Below are 18,979 nucleotides of genomic sequence, written 5' to 3' on the forward strand. Positions count from 1 at the left end.
GGCCCACCACCAACCAATCACGATGTTCTCTATGTAGGGACCACCTTTACAGGACGAACGCGTGAAGATCGTATCTACAGAGACGAATTGCCCGCAATTAGCAGTCGTAGTTTACGGAAGGACAAGTTCTCCCTAGCTGCAGTAACTAATGCTTTACAAGGTCGATCGTCATCAATTTATCTGAAAAGAGAAATCAGTCCTGTGTATCGAATCAAATATGTCTCCGGTTTCAGTTCAGGGAACTTCAGTTATTTTCTAACTGTTCAGCGGGATTCTCTTGATGATAACAGGATGACCAAAAATGTATCCAAAATTATTCAGCTGTGTCAGAAAGATCCAAATTTCTTCTCCTATGCTGATGTACCATTGAAATGTGAGCATAATGGTGTGGATTATAATGAGATTCACACATCTACTGTGATAAAACCTGCATCTGAACTACGTGATTCTCTCTACCTGGGTGAAGACGACGAGATTCTCATCGGCCTCTTCTCCCGCTACAACGATGACATGGACCGAACCGACGCCGCTATCTGTGTGTATCCCATGAAGGATGTGCGTGCTAAAATTCTGGAAAATATTAAATTGTGTCACCAAGGCAACACATCAGTGAGCGGGGGTGGATACCTAAGAGTTGGTCCCCCGTGGCAACTGCAACCAACAGGTAAGAAAAGCGTCATTTTTTTCCACCATTGCCATGCAACACTGTTGCACCTTACACAAACATTGACTGTCTGTCAAACTTTACAAATAGGTAAAACATGTACAACCCAGCAATATTGTCTGTAAAACTCATGTTGTGGGGGATAATCTTCCAACAGAAATAGTCACAACAAAAATATCCCCCAAACTATTCATGTTAACTAACTATTTTTGTTCAGTATATGAATTACCAGAAACCAAAACAATACCTTGAAAGTACAAATGTCGACCATGAATGAACAGAATATCCCCCTAAATGTTCACAATCCCTGACTTCCTTAGTTCTGTACATAAATTACCTGAAGTCTAAATAAACTATGTTGTAGCATCAATGAACAGAATGTGCCCCCACATATTCTCAATCCCCGACTAGTTTTGTTCAGTATTTGAATAGCCCAGAGGCATGAAAACCCTTCTAAATACAATGGTGAAGCATTAATGAACAGTCATATATTTCGCAGACATTAACTTGAGCAGTGAATTAAAGTCCCAGGAGGGGAATCATTATATTTGTTTGATTTCTTTTTCTCATTTATAACTCCATTATGGAAGCAACAGGGAAGTGATAAAAACCAAGACATTGTGAATTGTACAGTAATGAAAACCACACACAGGTAACAGCTGGTTTCAGGAAAGTAGTACCTTGATTGTGTGCTGGTTATTATTGTGGATGTAAATGAGCAAGCTGATGAAACAAATCAAAGGAATAGGGATGTTACTCTGTGAGGAGGAAACGTCCACGTGAAATAGACGAAATCAATACTTGAAACAGAGTGGCGAGTAGATGTCTGATGTTGTTGCTGTCGCTGCAGCAGGTGGGGACATAATGGACGTGCTTCGTCACCTGGCTGTTGTTTGAAGGAAGGAGGGGATAAATTGTTCAAATGGGAAAATAATCTATTGGAATGAAAGTTTAGAAACTATTTGATATGTTTTGTGGTGTTTTAATATTGACTGGATTTTACTAAATGTAAAATATTGGTATCTTTCGTGTTAAAAATTCGAATTGATGGAAATAATTCCATTAGAACAAAAAAGTATTAGTATTGGGTTGACTGAATAAAAATTCATAAAAAATAATTGAAGCATGTTTGTATGTTTTTGGAATCGCAGATACAATCAATATTTAGCACCAAGATTCAATTTATATAATTTAACATTAATGCCAGAGAAAACCCAGTCTAAGGATATAGCATTGAAAATGGTTTGAGTGGATTACTGAAATTTGATAATGACACCAGGTGTTCACGTGGAGGGTACTTCACCTCTATAAACATAAGGCATCATGCATGCTTCAGACTTCATCTGTTTTGTTTAGGTACAGTGGTCACTCTGGGACCCAAATGTTCTTCCTGTTGCCCCCAAATTATTACTGAGAGTCCCCACAAATACACCAAGATAGATCCCTGGTAGTTATTTCAGTAACTTAATGAATTTAGTTGATGGGGTAGCCCAGTGGTTAAAGCGTTAGCTCATCACGACGAAGATCCGTGTTCTCCACATAGGTACAATATGTGAAACCCATTTCTGGTGTCCCTCCTGTGATATTGCTAGAATATTGTTAAAAGCGGCGTAAAACTCAACTCACTCACTCAGCTTACTGAATTTGTTTGCCCTTTTGTATTAATCATTGAATTGATTGCTTGAAATTATTCGTGATTTCATCTATTTCTTGTATTAATTAAATATTACTGTGAAATAAATCATTGAAATATGTAATTAATGTTGCATGCAGCTTCAGAACAATGCACAGAGCAGTTAATTTGGCAGTGGGTGGCTGTGTGGTTAAAAGCGCTGTATTGTCTTGCCTATGACCCGAGTTCAGTTCTCCATGTGGGTGGTGTATTTAAAGCAGTTATCTCCTGTGGTTATATGGCTTGAACAGTGGTACAATCAATAAAACAATGCACGCTTGTTCATCTGTTACAGCACCTGAACATTTAACTAGCTGCACGTTGTATGGTAATTAATATCATATAATAATGGCCACAGTCCATTGTCTTCATAATACGGTGAAACTGGAACATTAATGATGATGAGTGTGATGTATATCATGTGATGGTAAGGATGATGGGTCTCTAAGTATTACTTCTAGAGCGTGGGGGGCGGTGGGACAGTGGGGCAGCCTAGTGGTTAAAGCGTTGGCTCGTCACACCGAAGACCCGGGTTCGAATCCCCACATGGGTACAATGTGTGAAGCCCATTTCAGGTGTCCCCTGCCGTGATGTTGCTGAAATATTGCTAAAAGCGGCGTAAAAACTAAACTCAGTCAGTCAGTCTAGAGCTTGGGTGGTTTGTCCTATAAGGTGCTACAAATTAATTCACAGAGTTGTGTCCCTTGGAATGCGAGGCACCTGTGGTCATGGGTTCTAATAGCAAGGTTCTCCATGATTGTGTGTAGGTTTGTCAGCATATATTAATGATTAATGGTTTCAGGGAAGTAGTATACATCAAGGGCCTACATTATTTAGAATGTCCTCCAACATAAGGCGGAAACACTCACTCACTCTTTGACACTCGTGCAGGGATGGCAATTTTCCGCGTATTTTATTTCAAATTGTTCAATTTTGAATCGTCTAAATCCATTGTGAAACCCCCATTCAATGACACAATATTAAGTTTTCCGCTGAAAATAGATTTTCCTGTTGCCATCCCTGCATATGGGGCGGTGGGGTAGCCTAGTGGTTAAAGCGTTGGCTCGTCACGCCGAAGACCCAGGTTCGAATCCCCACATGGGTACAATGTGTGAAGCCCATTTCTGGTGTCCCCTGCCGTGATGTTGCTGGAATATTGCTAAAAGTGGCGTAAAACCAAACTCAGTCAGTCATGCAGTCATGGCTGGGCTTGTCCAAGTTAACGTAGTCATGACTAGATAATCGTATCATTAAACTTGATTGAAACAAAATGAATATGATCCTATAATGTGTCATACTAGATTGGAAATGTCAAGATTTGGTTATGTACTGGAGAGTAGATGCAGAATCAAACTCAGCCTTCCAGCTGGGGCGGATGGGTAGCCTAATTGATTAAACCATTTGCTTGTTCCGCTGAAGACCCAGGTTTGGTTCTCCACATGGGTACAGTGTGTGAAACCCATTTTGGGTGTTCCCTGCTGTGATATTGCTTGAATATTGCTAAAAGTAGCATAACATTCACTACAATAACAAATATAGCAGTAGCACACTAACCACTGGGCTACCGCCAGAAAACCCAAGTAAAACATTATAATGGAAGTAATCCCCAGAATGAGATAATGGTATTGGTAGTTTTATGGCATCAACATGAAGACTTAAACGTCTCTCTCAAACCACCAGAGACATTAGAATACGGAACCAGATAAAGGGTTTTGTCGGCCGTTCCTGTCAACTTCCAGTTGACGGCAGTACTAGTAACGAGACTGTTTGCACATAGATCAGTGTACAGTATTGAATTAGGGTTTGATTCCTGGCTGACTAACAAGCCATTATCCGCGACGTGCCTTGAAGGGGAGATTCTCCAACCTCGAATCATTATCCTCGTCCATGGGAGTCCACGGGAGGCTGGATCGGAACCCGAGGCACGGCCAGTATGTGCCAGAGCACTTACGTCTGGGACAGCCCGACATTTAATCAGGGCGATATCTTCGTTAGCCATACTTAATTTGGCGGCTTGAACAAGGACTTGAGACAATTTCCTGCTCATTAGACATAGATATGAAATTGTATATTGGAAATATACTGGAGCAGACGTACGCGAGATTGAATGTCGAGGCAGAATATCATGTAGGTATCATCCTCGAGGGTTACTCTAGTACAGTGTGTTAAATGTCAGAGGATGTTTAATTCAAAATGTATAAAAACAGGTATTAACCTACATTAATACTCATTTCAGTCATGACTCTTTGTTGTACTGTCTGACATTTCAAAGATATTTATTTACAAAACTGCCATGCTCAGCATTTTGACAAGACATTCGGATCAAGGAGTACATTGTACCCTGGTATGAGAATTTCCAAAATGGCTAGATTTTTCAAATTCTGTCTTCTAAAAGTGTGCAGATGTCACGAATGTTTATATTTATTGACAGTTGAAATCCCCAAACTTACACCATCCTTTGAAAATACAACATCTTCACTGGAATGATCTATAATCCATAGTCAGGGCTTGTCTAGTTCACATTCCAGCCCTTCTCAAGGATCCAGTCATCAATATGAGTCCAGACGAAGTATTTCAGCCTGGGAAAGATTTCCTTGTTTTGACACGACTTGAATTTTACCCTTTGTGGTGTTTGGCTAAGATCCTTGATGATACAGTAAGACTGTACCCTAGCAAAGTGGCATCACATAATATCACTAAAAGCCATTTGACTACAATGCTGCCCAGAAGCTCACCAATTCCTATTCTGTTCCAACAGAACTTATCTTATTTCCAACATCGAGCTTGTCTTTCCTTGTGCATCAATTTGGTTCATGCTGGCTTTTTGTGGTGTTAAAAGGCTAGGAGGATCATGCACTACTGGATTAAGTCATTTTTATTAAGTAGACAGATATTTTCATTTTCAGAGAAATTAGATTTCTCATAGAAATGCCAAACGGAACTGTGTAAGAAGATGCTAAATTTTTTGGCCAGCCATTATCGTAATGTAATGATGGCCGTAGGTTGCCAGAGCAATCTTGTTTTCTATTAACAAAGAGGTGGTTAAGAGCAATGGGCTCACTTCTTCCAGTGAAGTCTATGGGAATTTTTTCTCTGTTCTGTGTAAAAACATTGCGTAGATATGCAGTCCTTGATAACTGGGTATTGATTTCTAAATGTAAATAAACTTTCTTGTGTGATTCAGAAAGCTTATGTGGATCGATTGCAGTACTAAAAAACCTGTTAATGGATGAGCACTATGTCTATGGAAACCCTATTCCTACTCGCGTTTCTAAGTATATCAATAAATTTGGAGGTTGTTGAATTCTGCCTAATGGACTACGGTTCAAACAGGTTGGTATATTCCTGTACAGATTTGGTTGTACTTAGTCATTGAAACATAAAGTGAATTTCGGTGCTGAATGAGTAATGGCTGCCTTCCCTCTTTGACAGAAGAGCTCCGCTGTGAACTTTTCAGGGGAGAGAGATAGGAAGGAAGTCCGATGCCATGGGTCTATTTCTATCACCAGCATTCTTAAGAGTTTGCGTTTTATTGGTATCTGAGGTGGTGGGTAGCCTAATGGGTTAAGCGTTCACTCATGATGAAAACGTGGGTTTGGCTCTCAATATGGGTACAGTGTGAAGTCTGTATCACTCTCACTCACTCACTCACTAATTGCGTAGATCGATGCTCATGCAATTGATCACTGGATTGTCTGATGGAGACACAATTATTTACAGACCGCTGCCATATAGCTGGAATATTGCTCTCACTCACTCACTCACTCACTCACTCACTCACTCACTCAAGTAAGTGCTGGTTCATCTTTGAGCTTGCTACATGAGATAAGTGTGTATGGCAGTTCCATCACTAGTGAGGAGGCTGCTGGGGGTCAGTGCACTCATTGTATAGAAGAGCTGCTGCATATTGTGTGAGAACAGCTGGCCCTCATCTCCAGGCAGAGTCTAGGGTTCAGTTGGTGCCGACCTCCGTTACTTCAAACATTCTCTTCAGGGCTCATTGCATGTCTTTTTGAAATACAATTTCATTGAATTTCTTCTTCATTGACCGTCTTAGCTATAAACTTGGCTAAGATTTCTTTTTCTTAAATAGCATCCCAGTTGATGTTGACAGGCGAAAAACAGGATTATATGCTCTTTAATCTCAAATTTCTGAAACAGATGTTCATTTTTTGAGATGTCCCCCAGCATAAGATCAATATGTCTTTGTAAACGTAGGCAAGAAAGATGAGGTGGTCAGATAGCTTTAAACCTGGAAGTGTGTGATCTTGTTTTTACAGTTTTGATGTCATCACATCTGATGAAATGTGATCCTAGTGAGCAAGTTATGAAGCCTGGAATGCAACATCAAACATGGCCGCGTGTCTTTCTGTGGGAACCGAAAGAGTTAATGACTTAATGAGTTGTTTTCATGTGGTGGATGCATAGCTTCTTCAGCCATGGTGGTCAATGTAGATCATGCTCTTTATCACTAGGAGCTCCAGACAATGAGAGATTCTGATGGGAAATTGGAAGGTTAACAAATTATCATTAGGTGATTGAATCAATAGATTGTCCCTGCCCTGCGTCACTGTATAAGATGTTTATGTGATAGTTATTGAAAAGAGGATATTTGTGGCATGACAACAATTCCATTATTGAAATTAAATATGTATTTTTCATTAATGAGAGTTTAGCAGGTAGAAATTGGCCTCCTATTGAAAATACATTATAGGTCCCACATAAACTAGAATTTACATTTAAATTTAAAGAGTAAATGATTTTTTTAATTGGATTAATTTGTTTGACATTGTCGTTCATGACTCATCAAAGGTTTCCATCTATTTTATGTGTGAGGTTCATTTTCAGTCTTGCCCACATGTGATTTAGCTCTACAGTCTATTAGCGGTGGTGGGGTAGCCTAGTGGTTAAAGTGTTCGCTCGTCACGCTGAAGGCCCTGGTTCGATTCCCCACATGGGTGCAATGTGTGAAGCCCATTTCTGGTGTCCCTGCTGGAATATTGCTGGAAAGGAGTAAAATTAAACTCACTCACTCAACTTACTGAATTTGTTTGCCTTTTGTATTTATCATTGAATTGATTGCTTGAAATTATTTGTGATTTCATCTATTTCTTGTATTAATTAAATATCACTGTGGCCATTGCTGGTGTCCCCCGCTGTAATATTGCTAAAAGCATCGTAAAACAAAACTCACCAACTCACTTCAGTCTACTGAAAACTACACCTTAGCAGTTTTATTTCATCTCATACAATCTCAAAATATTGGTTTCAATTTATGGCTTTAGAGGCAGACTGTCTTTATCTAAACTGACATTTAGACGATGGAACTGCTCCTGCTAACACCGAGGGACAGTTAGCAGTGTAAAGAAGATGGTTAAATAGACTACAAAGCTGCTGCTAACACCGAGGGACAGTTAGCAGTGTAAAGAAGATGGCTAAATAGACTACTAGCTGCTGCATATTTCATAAAGCAGCATAGAGGTCTGTACTGTATACAAGGAACAAGATAGATGAAGCTAAGGAACTAATGGAATCTTGGACCTGAAGTGATCTCCAAGTCATATTCTTCAATAGGTCGGTACCTCCCAATCGATGTGGGGATAAGGAAAGGTAGTCATTAGACGCGGAGCTCTCTTCCCCAACAATGGCTGCTGTCAGTGGGGAAGGAACTTACTTCGCTCAGGTAGAGCCGGACACAATCAATCAGGAGTAAATTTGACGCGAGGAAATTCTCTGACAAAATGACAAATGGATGGCAATTCGAAAGATTTCTTGGGATTAATGTTAATTAGATTTAGTTTGTGAAGGAACGGGACACTGTGTTCAACAGTAGATGCATCATGGGTAGTATAGAGGAGCATTATGGGTAACGGAGGACGACATCGAGTCAAGTTGTCCGATACAGGGAGATATCTCAATCACAGTGTAATTGGTGTCATTCATGTTTGTTATTAGCTTGGTTAGCGGGAAGTTGTTCAATGTACACAGAGTAGGGGTGTGAGGACCTTGGGATGTCAGATAAATGATAGACTAGTCGGCTAGTTTAACATCTGAACGACTAGTTGCGAAGTTTAACATTTGAAGGACCATGGAATGGTATGATATTACATTCCGCTAACATCTGCTCCTTGTTCATTTACACGCTACATCAAATTCAAAACTTATTAATACTTGCAATTTTTCTGACTTATTTCACATTTTACGTGTATGATTATTAATTATGGAAATTTTGACATTTAATTGTTCTTCATATATCTAATCCTTGTTAATACTGGCAATGTTTTGACCTAGTTCACATTTTAAAGCCATTTTATTTTGTTACGAATATGAATATTAATATGAAAAATTAAGTTTGAAAAGTTCTTGGTACATCTATTGGATGTTAATTATCACACTACAACATTCAAAGCTTGTTAACATTTGTGATTTTTCAATCATATCCACATTATGTTTGAAAGCCTTATAATAATATCTTGTTACAAATATAGTAATTAATTATTGAATATTGGACTACTAAAATATTTATTTTCGTATCTTAAAAGTAAAAGTCAATGATTATAAACAGCTTATCAAATATATTAAGGGAAATGTTAGGTACTATTGATAGAAAATTGTTCTTTACGACTTCTTCCACTCAAAAGATATTTGATAATGTAACAATGAAATCATGCATATCTACTTTCTGTATATTAACCTATAGTCAATTGGTGATATGTGCTTTCTTAAACGAGATTAGTATACATCAACTTGAGTAGAATATAGCCGGTAATCTGTTAGGCAAAACTAATTACATGGCTTTAATATTTGATTCTTTAAGACTTCTGTTGAACAATCTGTTTTTGTTGGAAATGAATGATGTGATAATATACTATTCTGGGATTGAATGCTAGAAAATATAAAGCTTGAAATGTCGTAGGTTTCAATCCGTCAGCAAATGAACAGTATCATAGGAGATTAATCTTGCAGAGATACTTAAAAAATCTTTATGTATGTTGTAATGTTTTCAAAAACACACCAGTGTATTCAAGGCCTTGAAATGATGTCTGGGAAACCGGGGAATATGTTTTTGAATAAACCATGGCGCAACTTGGCAACGCTTGTTAAACTTATGTGTTTGTGAGGCATTTTCCAAATGTCAGATATATCTACATATTTCATTATAAGATTATGTTGGCAGTGTCGCAGAGATTTAGCAAGCATTTATGGCTTACATTAATATATTAAAATGTAATTCTGAAAGTTTTTTTGTGATAGGAACATCAGTACAGATCGGTGATAGATCCACACAGTGTCATAATGATGATGTTGGTTATAATCAGACTAGGATAATAATTGCCAGGCAAAAATTAAAATGGAGACAGCATTTTATCAAATACAATATTTTCAGATGTAATTGCCATTGTTCTCAACTGGATTCATGTTTGATATGTTAACTTGCTCGCTCGCTCACTCACTGACTCACTCACTCACTCACTCACTCACTCACTCACTCACTCACTCACTCACTCACTCATTACTCGTTAAAGTAAGTGGTGGTTCATCTTTGAGCTTGATATATGAGATAAGTGTGTATGGCAGCTCCACTCACTCACTCACTTACTCACACAGGTGGAAGTGATACACTGTCTGAATTCAAGATTTAAAGTAATGTTTTTAAACATGATGTGTATGCATTCAATACCAGTACCCACCCTATTAAAATACCCCTAACAAATAAATGCATAGTCATGAATTTAAAAGAGTAGAACTGAATGTGTTGAGACAAGAATGTTTGGATGTTTATTCAGATGTTGGTTGAAGTGAGTGAGTGAGTTTAGTTTCACGCCACACTCAGCAATATTCCAGCTAAATGACTGCGGTCTGTAAATAATCGAGTCTGGACCTGACAATCCAGTGATCAGCATCATGAGCATCGATCTACGCAATTGGGAACCGATGACATGTGTCAACCAAGTCAGCGAGCCTGACCACCCGATCCTGTTAGTCACCTCTTACGACAAGCATGGGTTACTGTAGATCAGTATTCTAACCCGGATCTTCACGGGTTGTGGGAGGAAAGAAAAAATGATGGTCTTGGAGTGTTTCATCTTATGTAAAATCCAAACAGGTATAATGCTGAAACTTACACTGAATCCAAATTGACTCCATTACTGAATGTGACTTTAATTTTTGGTTAGTTTCAAAACAATGTTAGGGACAAACAGAAACAGCTGTAGAAAGAAACTGAAAAGTACACAAAACATAACTATCCAAAATCATACAAAAAGGCCTAGATCTACAGTGTGGGTTACTGAAGATCAATTCTAACATGGATCTTCACGGGCCTAGTTGAAGTGACCTCCACGTTGGTTCAAGAGATAATAAAACAGATGAACACTTGACTTCCCTTTGCATGTGTTTGTGATGTCACCAGTGATTTTGCAGACACCAGGCAGCATCGCTATTTAGTAGTCATTCACAAACACAGGCTTATTATGCGAAAAATAAGACTGGATCATAATATGGATTAAGCTTAAGCAGAATTTTTTTTACGATTATAGAAAGGATCTTGTTGCTTGTATTATCAGTATTGAAATGGCTTTGTCATTTTTATGCAGCATCTGTATGCCTGTTATCCGAAAATATATAGTGGAATATTTCCTGAATTTAGAGAAAAAACATTGTATCGGATAAAGTGAGAACTGACATTTTTTGTTTTAATATGATTCTCCAAAAATTGGCAAAAAGGAAAAATGGCAATTCTAGAATAAGCATTGAAATGCACCGTGGTGATTGTCACATTTCAGAGACAATTCAATCTGTGCGTTGTATCTGGAATTCACATTCACTTTGACAAAAAGCCTCTCGCTTTCTCCTCAGAGCTTGTTCAAGTAGCGCATGAGGTGCTGATGTATTTATAGGAGCCTGTGTTTGTCTTTGTTTGGTGGTTTTCCCCACATTTGTTTGTACAGAACATTACTCACGTGGGTCGTTACATCATCATAAAGTTACTGTTTCGCTGGTGAGTTAATTATGTATGTTCGAAGAACTGTCGTTAAGTCGAACTGCATAACACTGCTTCTGGTTATTGCCTGGCTGGGGAAGAAGTTGCCGCAGCAACTGAACTCGGGAAGAAGTGCTGTAAACATCAACTTGTACATTGAGCAGGCTTGGTGAAAAAGAAAATAATCTGGCTTTCTTGAAGGTGTGTTTATGGGATGTGTCTGTTTAACATGTGTGGTAGGGTGAGAGGGTTGGGGACATTAGTTGTGGTTGGAGCTGATTGAGTTGGTAAATATCAATTGCTCTCACTGGCATCACAAGGAGTGAGTGAGTGAGTTTGGTTTTACGCCGCTTGTAGCAATATTCCAGCAACATAACGGCGGGGAACACCAGAAATGGGCTTCACACATTGTACCCATGTGTGGATTCGAACCCGGATCTTCGGCATGACGAGCCAACGCTTTAACCACTAGGCTACCCCACTGCCCGCATCACAAGGACTGTGTGTTAGGCCGATGGTTGGTGTTGACTTGTCAGAAGGTCTGGGTTTAGATCCCATCTGAGTGAGTACCCATGTGTACCCATGTGGGGAATCGAACCCGGGCTCTTCGGCATGACGAGCAAACGCTTTAACCACTAGGCTACCCCAGCTACAGTTGAATGATGACTATGAACATTAACTATGGTCAAATGGAACAATTAAATGTTCTTTAACTTCTTTAGATAAGTGGGTGGTGTGGTAGCCTAGTGGTTAAAGCGTTGGCTCATCACACTGAAGGCCCGGGTTTGATTCCCCACACTGGTACAATGTGTAGAGCCCATTTCTGGTGTCCCCGACAGTGATATTGCTGGAATATTGCTAAAAGTGGCGGAAAACCATACTCACTCACTCTTTTGAATAGTGTAATATGTCTTTCTGGTGTTCCTTTTGGCTCTGTTGTTAAAAACATACTGTATAAATGGTGTGTCATAAATAGTCTTTGTAATTATTGAGGAACTATAATTGCCATCAGCCTGGCATTAGACAGTAAGCACCCAGCAAGACTGGCAACAGAAATAATATAGATAAACTGGAATCCCCATTTACTGAGTATCGTATCATAAACAAGATTTCATCAAATGAGATACAACTGATGGGATTTGGGATCCTACCAGCTATCAGCATCGGTAGCCGATGATGATATGCAATCTTCTTCAGATTCTAGGTGAATACGAACATGCCATACCCTATGTGAGACATATGTAGGCCATCACATGTCTGTCAGACAAGCCAGATCACTGATAACGTGTTATTTTTATTCTGTAAACATCCTATGTTTCTTAACCCCATGGAAAATTACAAAATACTGGACCAGATAAAGTTCAAGATGTGTTGTGTTGAGCATTAACCAAGGTTGTTAGGAAGCTATTATTAGTCAAGAGTCCAATATGGCCGTCATATTTTACTAGCTTGAGTAGAACAGGTTTTTAAGTTATGAACAAGTAATAAATATATGCTAGCATATATTCCAGGATAATATCCAGTTTATTTGTAACAGTGTTAATTCATGAGATAAAGATAAAGTAAAATATATATTGTGCAAACGTTCCATACAGAAACAGTGACAATATTGTATAAACTACATATGAACTACATATGAAGGCAGGAATCTGTCACAGATACATCAGTGGGAACTGGTTCTTGAAGTTGATGCCAGTAATTGTCCAAACTACAGCCAATTTGTGGTCAAATACCAGCAATAGCTATTGACACACTTTCTTCCATTGATGGAGCCCCCTGTAATTGGAACGCACCGAATTGTCTTCGTATGAATCGCGGTAGCAGCATTGTCAGTTAAGAATGCAAATGTGGTGGTCGTTGTCAAGGAGCTGTATGTGGATGTAAGGTGCAGAGTAGTTATTTATGTTAACGGTTCCATCATCTGTGTCCGAAGGGCATGTAAGGTGGCCTTGTGGTTCAAGTGGTGGTTTGTTGTGTCAAAGTTTAGTTTGAATCTGTGTGGATATGTAGTGAGACCTGTGGCGGGTTCCTGCAGTGAAAGACCCGTGAAGATCCGGGTTAGAATATTGATCTTCAGTAACCCATGCTTGTCGTAAGAGGCGACTAACGGGATCGGGTGGTCAGGCTCGCTGACTGGGTTGACACATGTCATCGGTTCCCAATTGCGCAGATCGATGCTCATGCTGTTGATCACTGGTTGTCAGGTCCAGCCTCGATTATTTACAGACCACTGCCATATAGCTGGAATATTGCTGAGTGCGGTGTAAAACTAAACTCACTCACTCACTCATTCCTGCAGTGAAATATTGTGCTTGCTATCTTCACTCAACCTCACTAATCCTCTCACTAATCCTCTCACTAATCCTTTCATTCTCCTGCTGTCTTTCATCCCCTCAACCACTGGCTCGCTCACTCTCACTCACTCATTCATTCATCTTCTCATTCGAACTCATTCATTTGTCTTCTCATTCATTCACTCACTCAAACACCTTACTCACTCAAAAACTTAGACATTCACTAGTCCTCTCACTCATTCCTCAAAGCACTGGCTCGCTCATTCTATCACTCTCTCACTCACTCACTCATCCACCCACCTACTTTCTAAAAATTCACTCAGCCATTTTCTTATCCTTCCTCTAACTCGCTCACCTATTCATCCACTCACAGACACACTCACTCATTCATCCGTCTGCCCACTGAAACTAGTCCAATAATTCCATCTTTCTTGCCAAAACATCACCATTCCTCCATTCCAGCCAATTCTGCCCACTTGTATATCAAATATTCAGTACCTCATTTGCATATTTATTACCCTCCATACAGCCATGCTTAATTGATTACCACATATGCTAATGTGTGACATAATGGGACGAATGTATCAGATTGAAATGTGTACATGTATATTCATCAATTTTATTTTAATCTCCAGTATATTCAGTTTCCATTAAAAATACAACGGCCATTTGAATCAATTTATGCAATACATGATGATCTCATTTCAAAAGTTGTACGGTTAACCTAGCCTATGTACACATTTCTGAAGTCCTGTTTCTGGTTTGATGAGTAACAGGTCAGATATTGATGTAGGTTTGTGGAAAATGGTATCATGATGTGCCAATGAATTATGCAGCGCCTGACAGGGAATTACTCTGTTTCTGCACGAAACACTTTTGTCAGCAGTACTATAATTGATTGAGATGATTCCTACAACATCAACAAACATCCACGTCCCTAATTCAATTATTCTGTTGACTGACACAATTACCTCTGTAAAATGGAAATGCTGCTTCATAGTGTGAAAACATATTCCTAAAAACTACTCTGGAACAAAAAGGTCAGGATGAACTTTACTTAAGCTGGTAGTGCTATTTTCCTAATAACACAGGGAGTATTTATGCCCAGCATGACATCTCCCTGCTTAAAACGCGGATGACATTTCCGAGCAGTTGTGAGAATGTAACACATTTTTCAAAATGGAAACTTTGCAGTTATAAATTGGCCCTTGTGACACTAATATGAGAGCCTTTGTTAGGGAAACACAAGGTGTGTGGCATTAAACCCAGCAGCCGATACAGTTCAGCTGGTGTCAAGGATGGGGACTTTTCCATTGTTATGCAAATGACACACCCTGTGATCATTTAGATAGAATTGCAAGAGATGATCTAGTGTTAGCCATCTTGGAGAGAGGGGTCAGATCAGGTTACAGCCAACTAGCCATTTGATGCTTTCTGCAGCAAAAATCAATTTTTTTAAATGCAATGTTATGATTTTTGGGGGGATATGTCACGCAGATCTTCCCCAAAATGACTTGAGATTGCTGTTTGAAAGGAGAGTGCTTTTGAGTGTGTTTACTTTTTGCACGTCTGCTCCGCCAACAGTTTGGTGTAACCTTTTAAAAAATATCTCCACTGATTCTGCTCTCTCATCCTCGGTGGGACGTCACCATTGTTTGACACTGTAATTATCATAATTGCGAATCAAAAAACGTTGCTCGTGCTTTTCCCGTTTTGTCCGCTTCACATGGATATTTTATGGAGTCGGCGGAGAAGTTTGGGATTAGAATCCTCGGATGGCCATGAAACATCTCTGGTCAAATATTGCAATCCCTCTCAGAAGGGGCTAATTACACAAAGCTGTATCCTCTGAATCATGTGGTCACTGTATTTGAGTGGCAGATGGTTGCAGCCGTATTAAACTACAAAATTAGATATTTTTTAAATTAATCTTAGACTCAGCTGCTATTGGTAAACACAGAGTTCCATGAACTGTGTTTTATGGTTGGATTTGGGTTTCGGTTGCAAGACCTTGTTCACTGTCATAACCTTTCTGTCCTCAGGGTATGTACTGATGCCACGCTTTCCGATGTCGCCAAATTTGATCCTTTGTTGGACCTGATTGGTCAATTTATACTCATTTATGAATTTTGTGAAAGTTGAGGATTTATGCTATCTTAACAAACCCAATTTCTATATTTGTCCCACCTTCATGGCTTATGTTACTCCAGGAAGGGCGGGAATACAGGGAAATCTATAGATTGTCTGAAATTGCCTCTTTTCTATCAGTTTTGTAATTATCTGCTCGCTAATGAAAACAGCTTTATATTTTCTCAATGTCGTTGCAGATACAATTGGGAAACTTAAAACAAAAAGTTGGTTTTGAATGGGTCTGGTTTAATGCCGGAACTTTTAAGAGTTTGTTATGTTTTTGTGCCTTAGCAGGAAGTGCCAGACTCGCAGTATTAGGGATTTGAAAGTTTGCACAATTGATTATTTTAAAATCAACCAAAAAATTGTAATTGAAGTTTGATTTTCCACTCAGGGTTTGAGATAAAATACTCGCCCTTGGTTATTTTCGATTTCATATATTGATCTTTTTTCATGTTTTCACAATGTTTTCGCAATGTTTGTGACGTGAATCGTACATTTTTTAATCTTTTAACTAGATGTCGTTGAGATGAACCCCAAACAATACAAAAAATAAGGTAATACAGACATGTTCTAGTTAAAAAGAAAGCAAAATAGTGAAGTCATTAGAAAGGAATATGGAAAATAGATAAAATAAAATGTATTCTTGGTTTGCTATGTAATTGGAAACAAGGTTGTCCATTTCTATATTCCTAGCACTTCATCATTTTATCTTGTTGTTTGTGTACAGTGTAGCTTTTGTCTTTTTCTGTCAGTCATACAAGATTTTATTTAAATGTTAACAGAATAATTCCTTCTTAGGTGGTTTTTGCTTCCTTATAAAAAGGATTCTTGATTAAACTATTTCCATTTTAAAAAACTTTTGTTTTTAAAGCTAAATATTTCTTAGAGTGAAATTCTTACTTGTTATATTTTCATAATGGAATGAAATTCCTTGCAAAAGCTAGACCTTGCCTGAAAATATAAAGTACAGTTTGATAGAATGTTTATCAGTTTTCCGTTTCCTGTTGACAAAGATCAGTCAGTGTTAGAACTATGCTTGAGGGCAGTGAGGTAGTCCAGTGGTGAAAGCTGTCACTGGACACTAGAACCAGGGTTTGATTCCCCTCATGGGTACAATGTGTGAAGCCAATTTTTGGTTTCCTCTGACATGTTGGTGCAGTGCTAAAAGTGACAAAACACCGTACACAGACAAGGTAATGTCATGATTGATCTAAAATAGATCAGGGTGCCGTTGTACAAAACTACCTTAGCGCTAAGGCTACCTTAAGTCTATGTTAAGGTATGGGAGTTACGGTCACCTTAGCGCTAAGATCGTTTTGTACAACGGCACCCTGGTCAGTGTGCAATAAGACGAGTAATCATCCATGTATTTGTCTCCTAGTCTATGAGGGGCACAGGTTGCCCTAGCATCCATGGTGTTACAGTTTGTTGTCTAGAGTAGCTTCTCATAGTCAATCCAGCTTCCAATGATGGGTTTAAATCCCAAATTCATTTTGATTTGGATTCTTGGTTTTTCAGCGCCATACTTGACCTTTTACCTCAGTATCTTTGTAAATATCTACCTGCAACATTTAGACTTTGTTCCCTCGTCAAGTTGACACACAATGATATAATTAAAGGAAATATACCAAGGACATTCACCATAGTTGAAAAATGATATAAAATTCAATAAAAACCTGGTCACTGAAAATATGGAAATATCGAGTATCTTTCTAAAATAAGATCGAGTATCCATAAATGAATCATAGAACATGAAACACACAAATACTCATGCTTGAAACTGAGACTGTGAGCTACACGTTCAAATTTGTATGTTTGTTTAATGCCGCATGTTGCGCAGTGGAAAATAAAACGATTGTGCAGAGCTATGCAAATTAACTGAAAACCTAATCAACTAAAATTTTGAACTTACCTTTTGGCCTAAAACAAGGAACTAAACGTGACAACTATTATAAGTGAGAAAACTATGGATGATTTACAAAGAACTAAACGTTATTCTCTTAAGTGATTCTAAATGAACTTTGAAATGAAATGACCCGCTAAATACCGCTAATTGCCTAACCTTAAACATACTAATGCAAGTTCAACAAGCTAACGCCACAATAGCCAATTGAACCTACACATCTAACAACAAAGTCATTCGTAGTCTAAATGCCTAAACACGAACTGGAACGAATAGCACCGAATGGCAGAAAGGAGCGAATGCCCCGTGTATCGCTGACCACCGTCTTATATATGCAAAACCTATTCGTTTTTCAGCGTGCACTCATTTCCAGGTGTGTTCAGGCGATATCGTCTAGTATGCACTGAGTGCATTTGAGCGAGCAGTTTTAGTGATAAACCAAAATGCCTTCAGAACACCGCACTCAGTAATAACCATTCCTGTTCGATAAATGGTTTACTGGGATCTCAAAAACTAATGCTTCATGTATCCTTTGTGCCTTAGTATCAATGATATCCTAGGTATTGGCAAGTGTTTATACCTTTATGTAAATAATCCAATGACCAGACAATCCAGTGATTGACGTCATGAACATCGATAAAGTGTTTAGTGGATACAAGAATTATGTTTCTTTTTGATTTCCAGAGTGGCCTTGTGATCAACAATATTGAGGATGACAATGAATACCTGTGCAACACCGTCCTGGAGAGTTTCTCGATGGTGGTCGGTATCAGTCCTATCATCAAAGCCCCCCTCCGGACGTTCCAGAACACGCTTCTCACTGCCATCGCAGTCACCACCGTCAACGAGCATACCATCGCGTTTATCGGAACCAGTGATGGCTACCTTAAGAAAGTGAGCTGCTGTTTTATTTCAGATCTCTCTAAGGGCGGTGGGGTAGCCTAGTGGTTAAAGTGTTCGCTCATTACACTGAAGACCCAGGTTTGAGTCCCACATGGGTACAATGTGAAGCATCATTTCTGGTGTCCCCTGCCGTGATATTGCTGGAATATTGCTAAAATCGGTGCAAAACTGAACTGGACCACTCGCTCAGATCCCTGTATGTCACCATGACTAGTCACCATATTTAAATATCTCTTAAATGACTAAACATTTAACTCATAATATGTTACCTTTAATTAAAGGGATTAGTTTCAAATAAATCAAATATATTGGTGATTATACAAGTTATTTTAAGCATCTGCAGCATTTAATTGTAGTCATGGAATGTCATTAAATTTAGAAAGCAATGGAAAATAGAACAACATAGAAAATAATTTCATCTGAATTG

General features: G+C 38.8%; 1 protein-coding gene across 2 annotated transcripts in view; it reads left to right on the forward strand.

The window, feature by feature from the left end:
• The first annotated feature begins 546 nt into the window (after nt 1–546).
• Nucleotides 547–18,979, forward strand: part of LOC124272088 (plexin A3-like) — a 69,102-nt gene continuing 50,669 nt past the window's right edge. For both annotated transcript variants that reach the window (XM_046707231.1, XM_046707232.1), the window contains exons 1-2: nt 547–664; nt 18,334–18,543. In XM_046707231.1, the coding sequence (XP_046563187.1) occupies nt 18,406–18,543 (138 nt within the window). In that variant the 5' untranslated portion in view covers nt 547–664; nt 18,334–18,405. The remainder of the gene's footprint in view (nt 665–18,333; nt 18,544–18,979) is intronic.

This window comes from Haliotis rubra, unplaced genomic scaffold (genome assembly GCF_003918875.1).
Source record: "Haliotis rubra isolate DU_JTF1 unplaced genomic scaffold, ASM391887v1 Scf166, whole genome shotgun sequence".
Lineage (NCBI taxonomy): Eukaryota > Metazoa > Mollusca > Gastropoda > Lepetellida > Haliotidae > Haliotis > Haliotis rubra.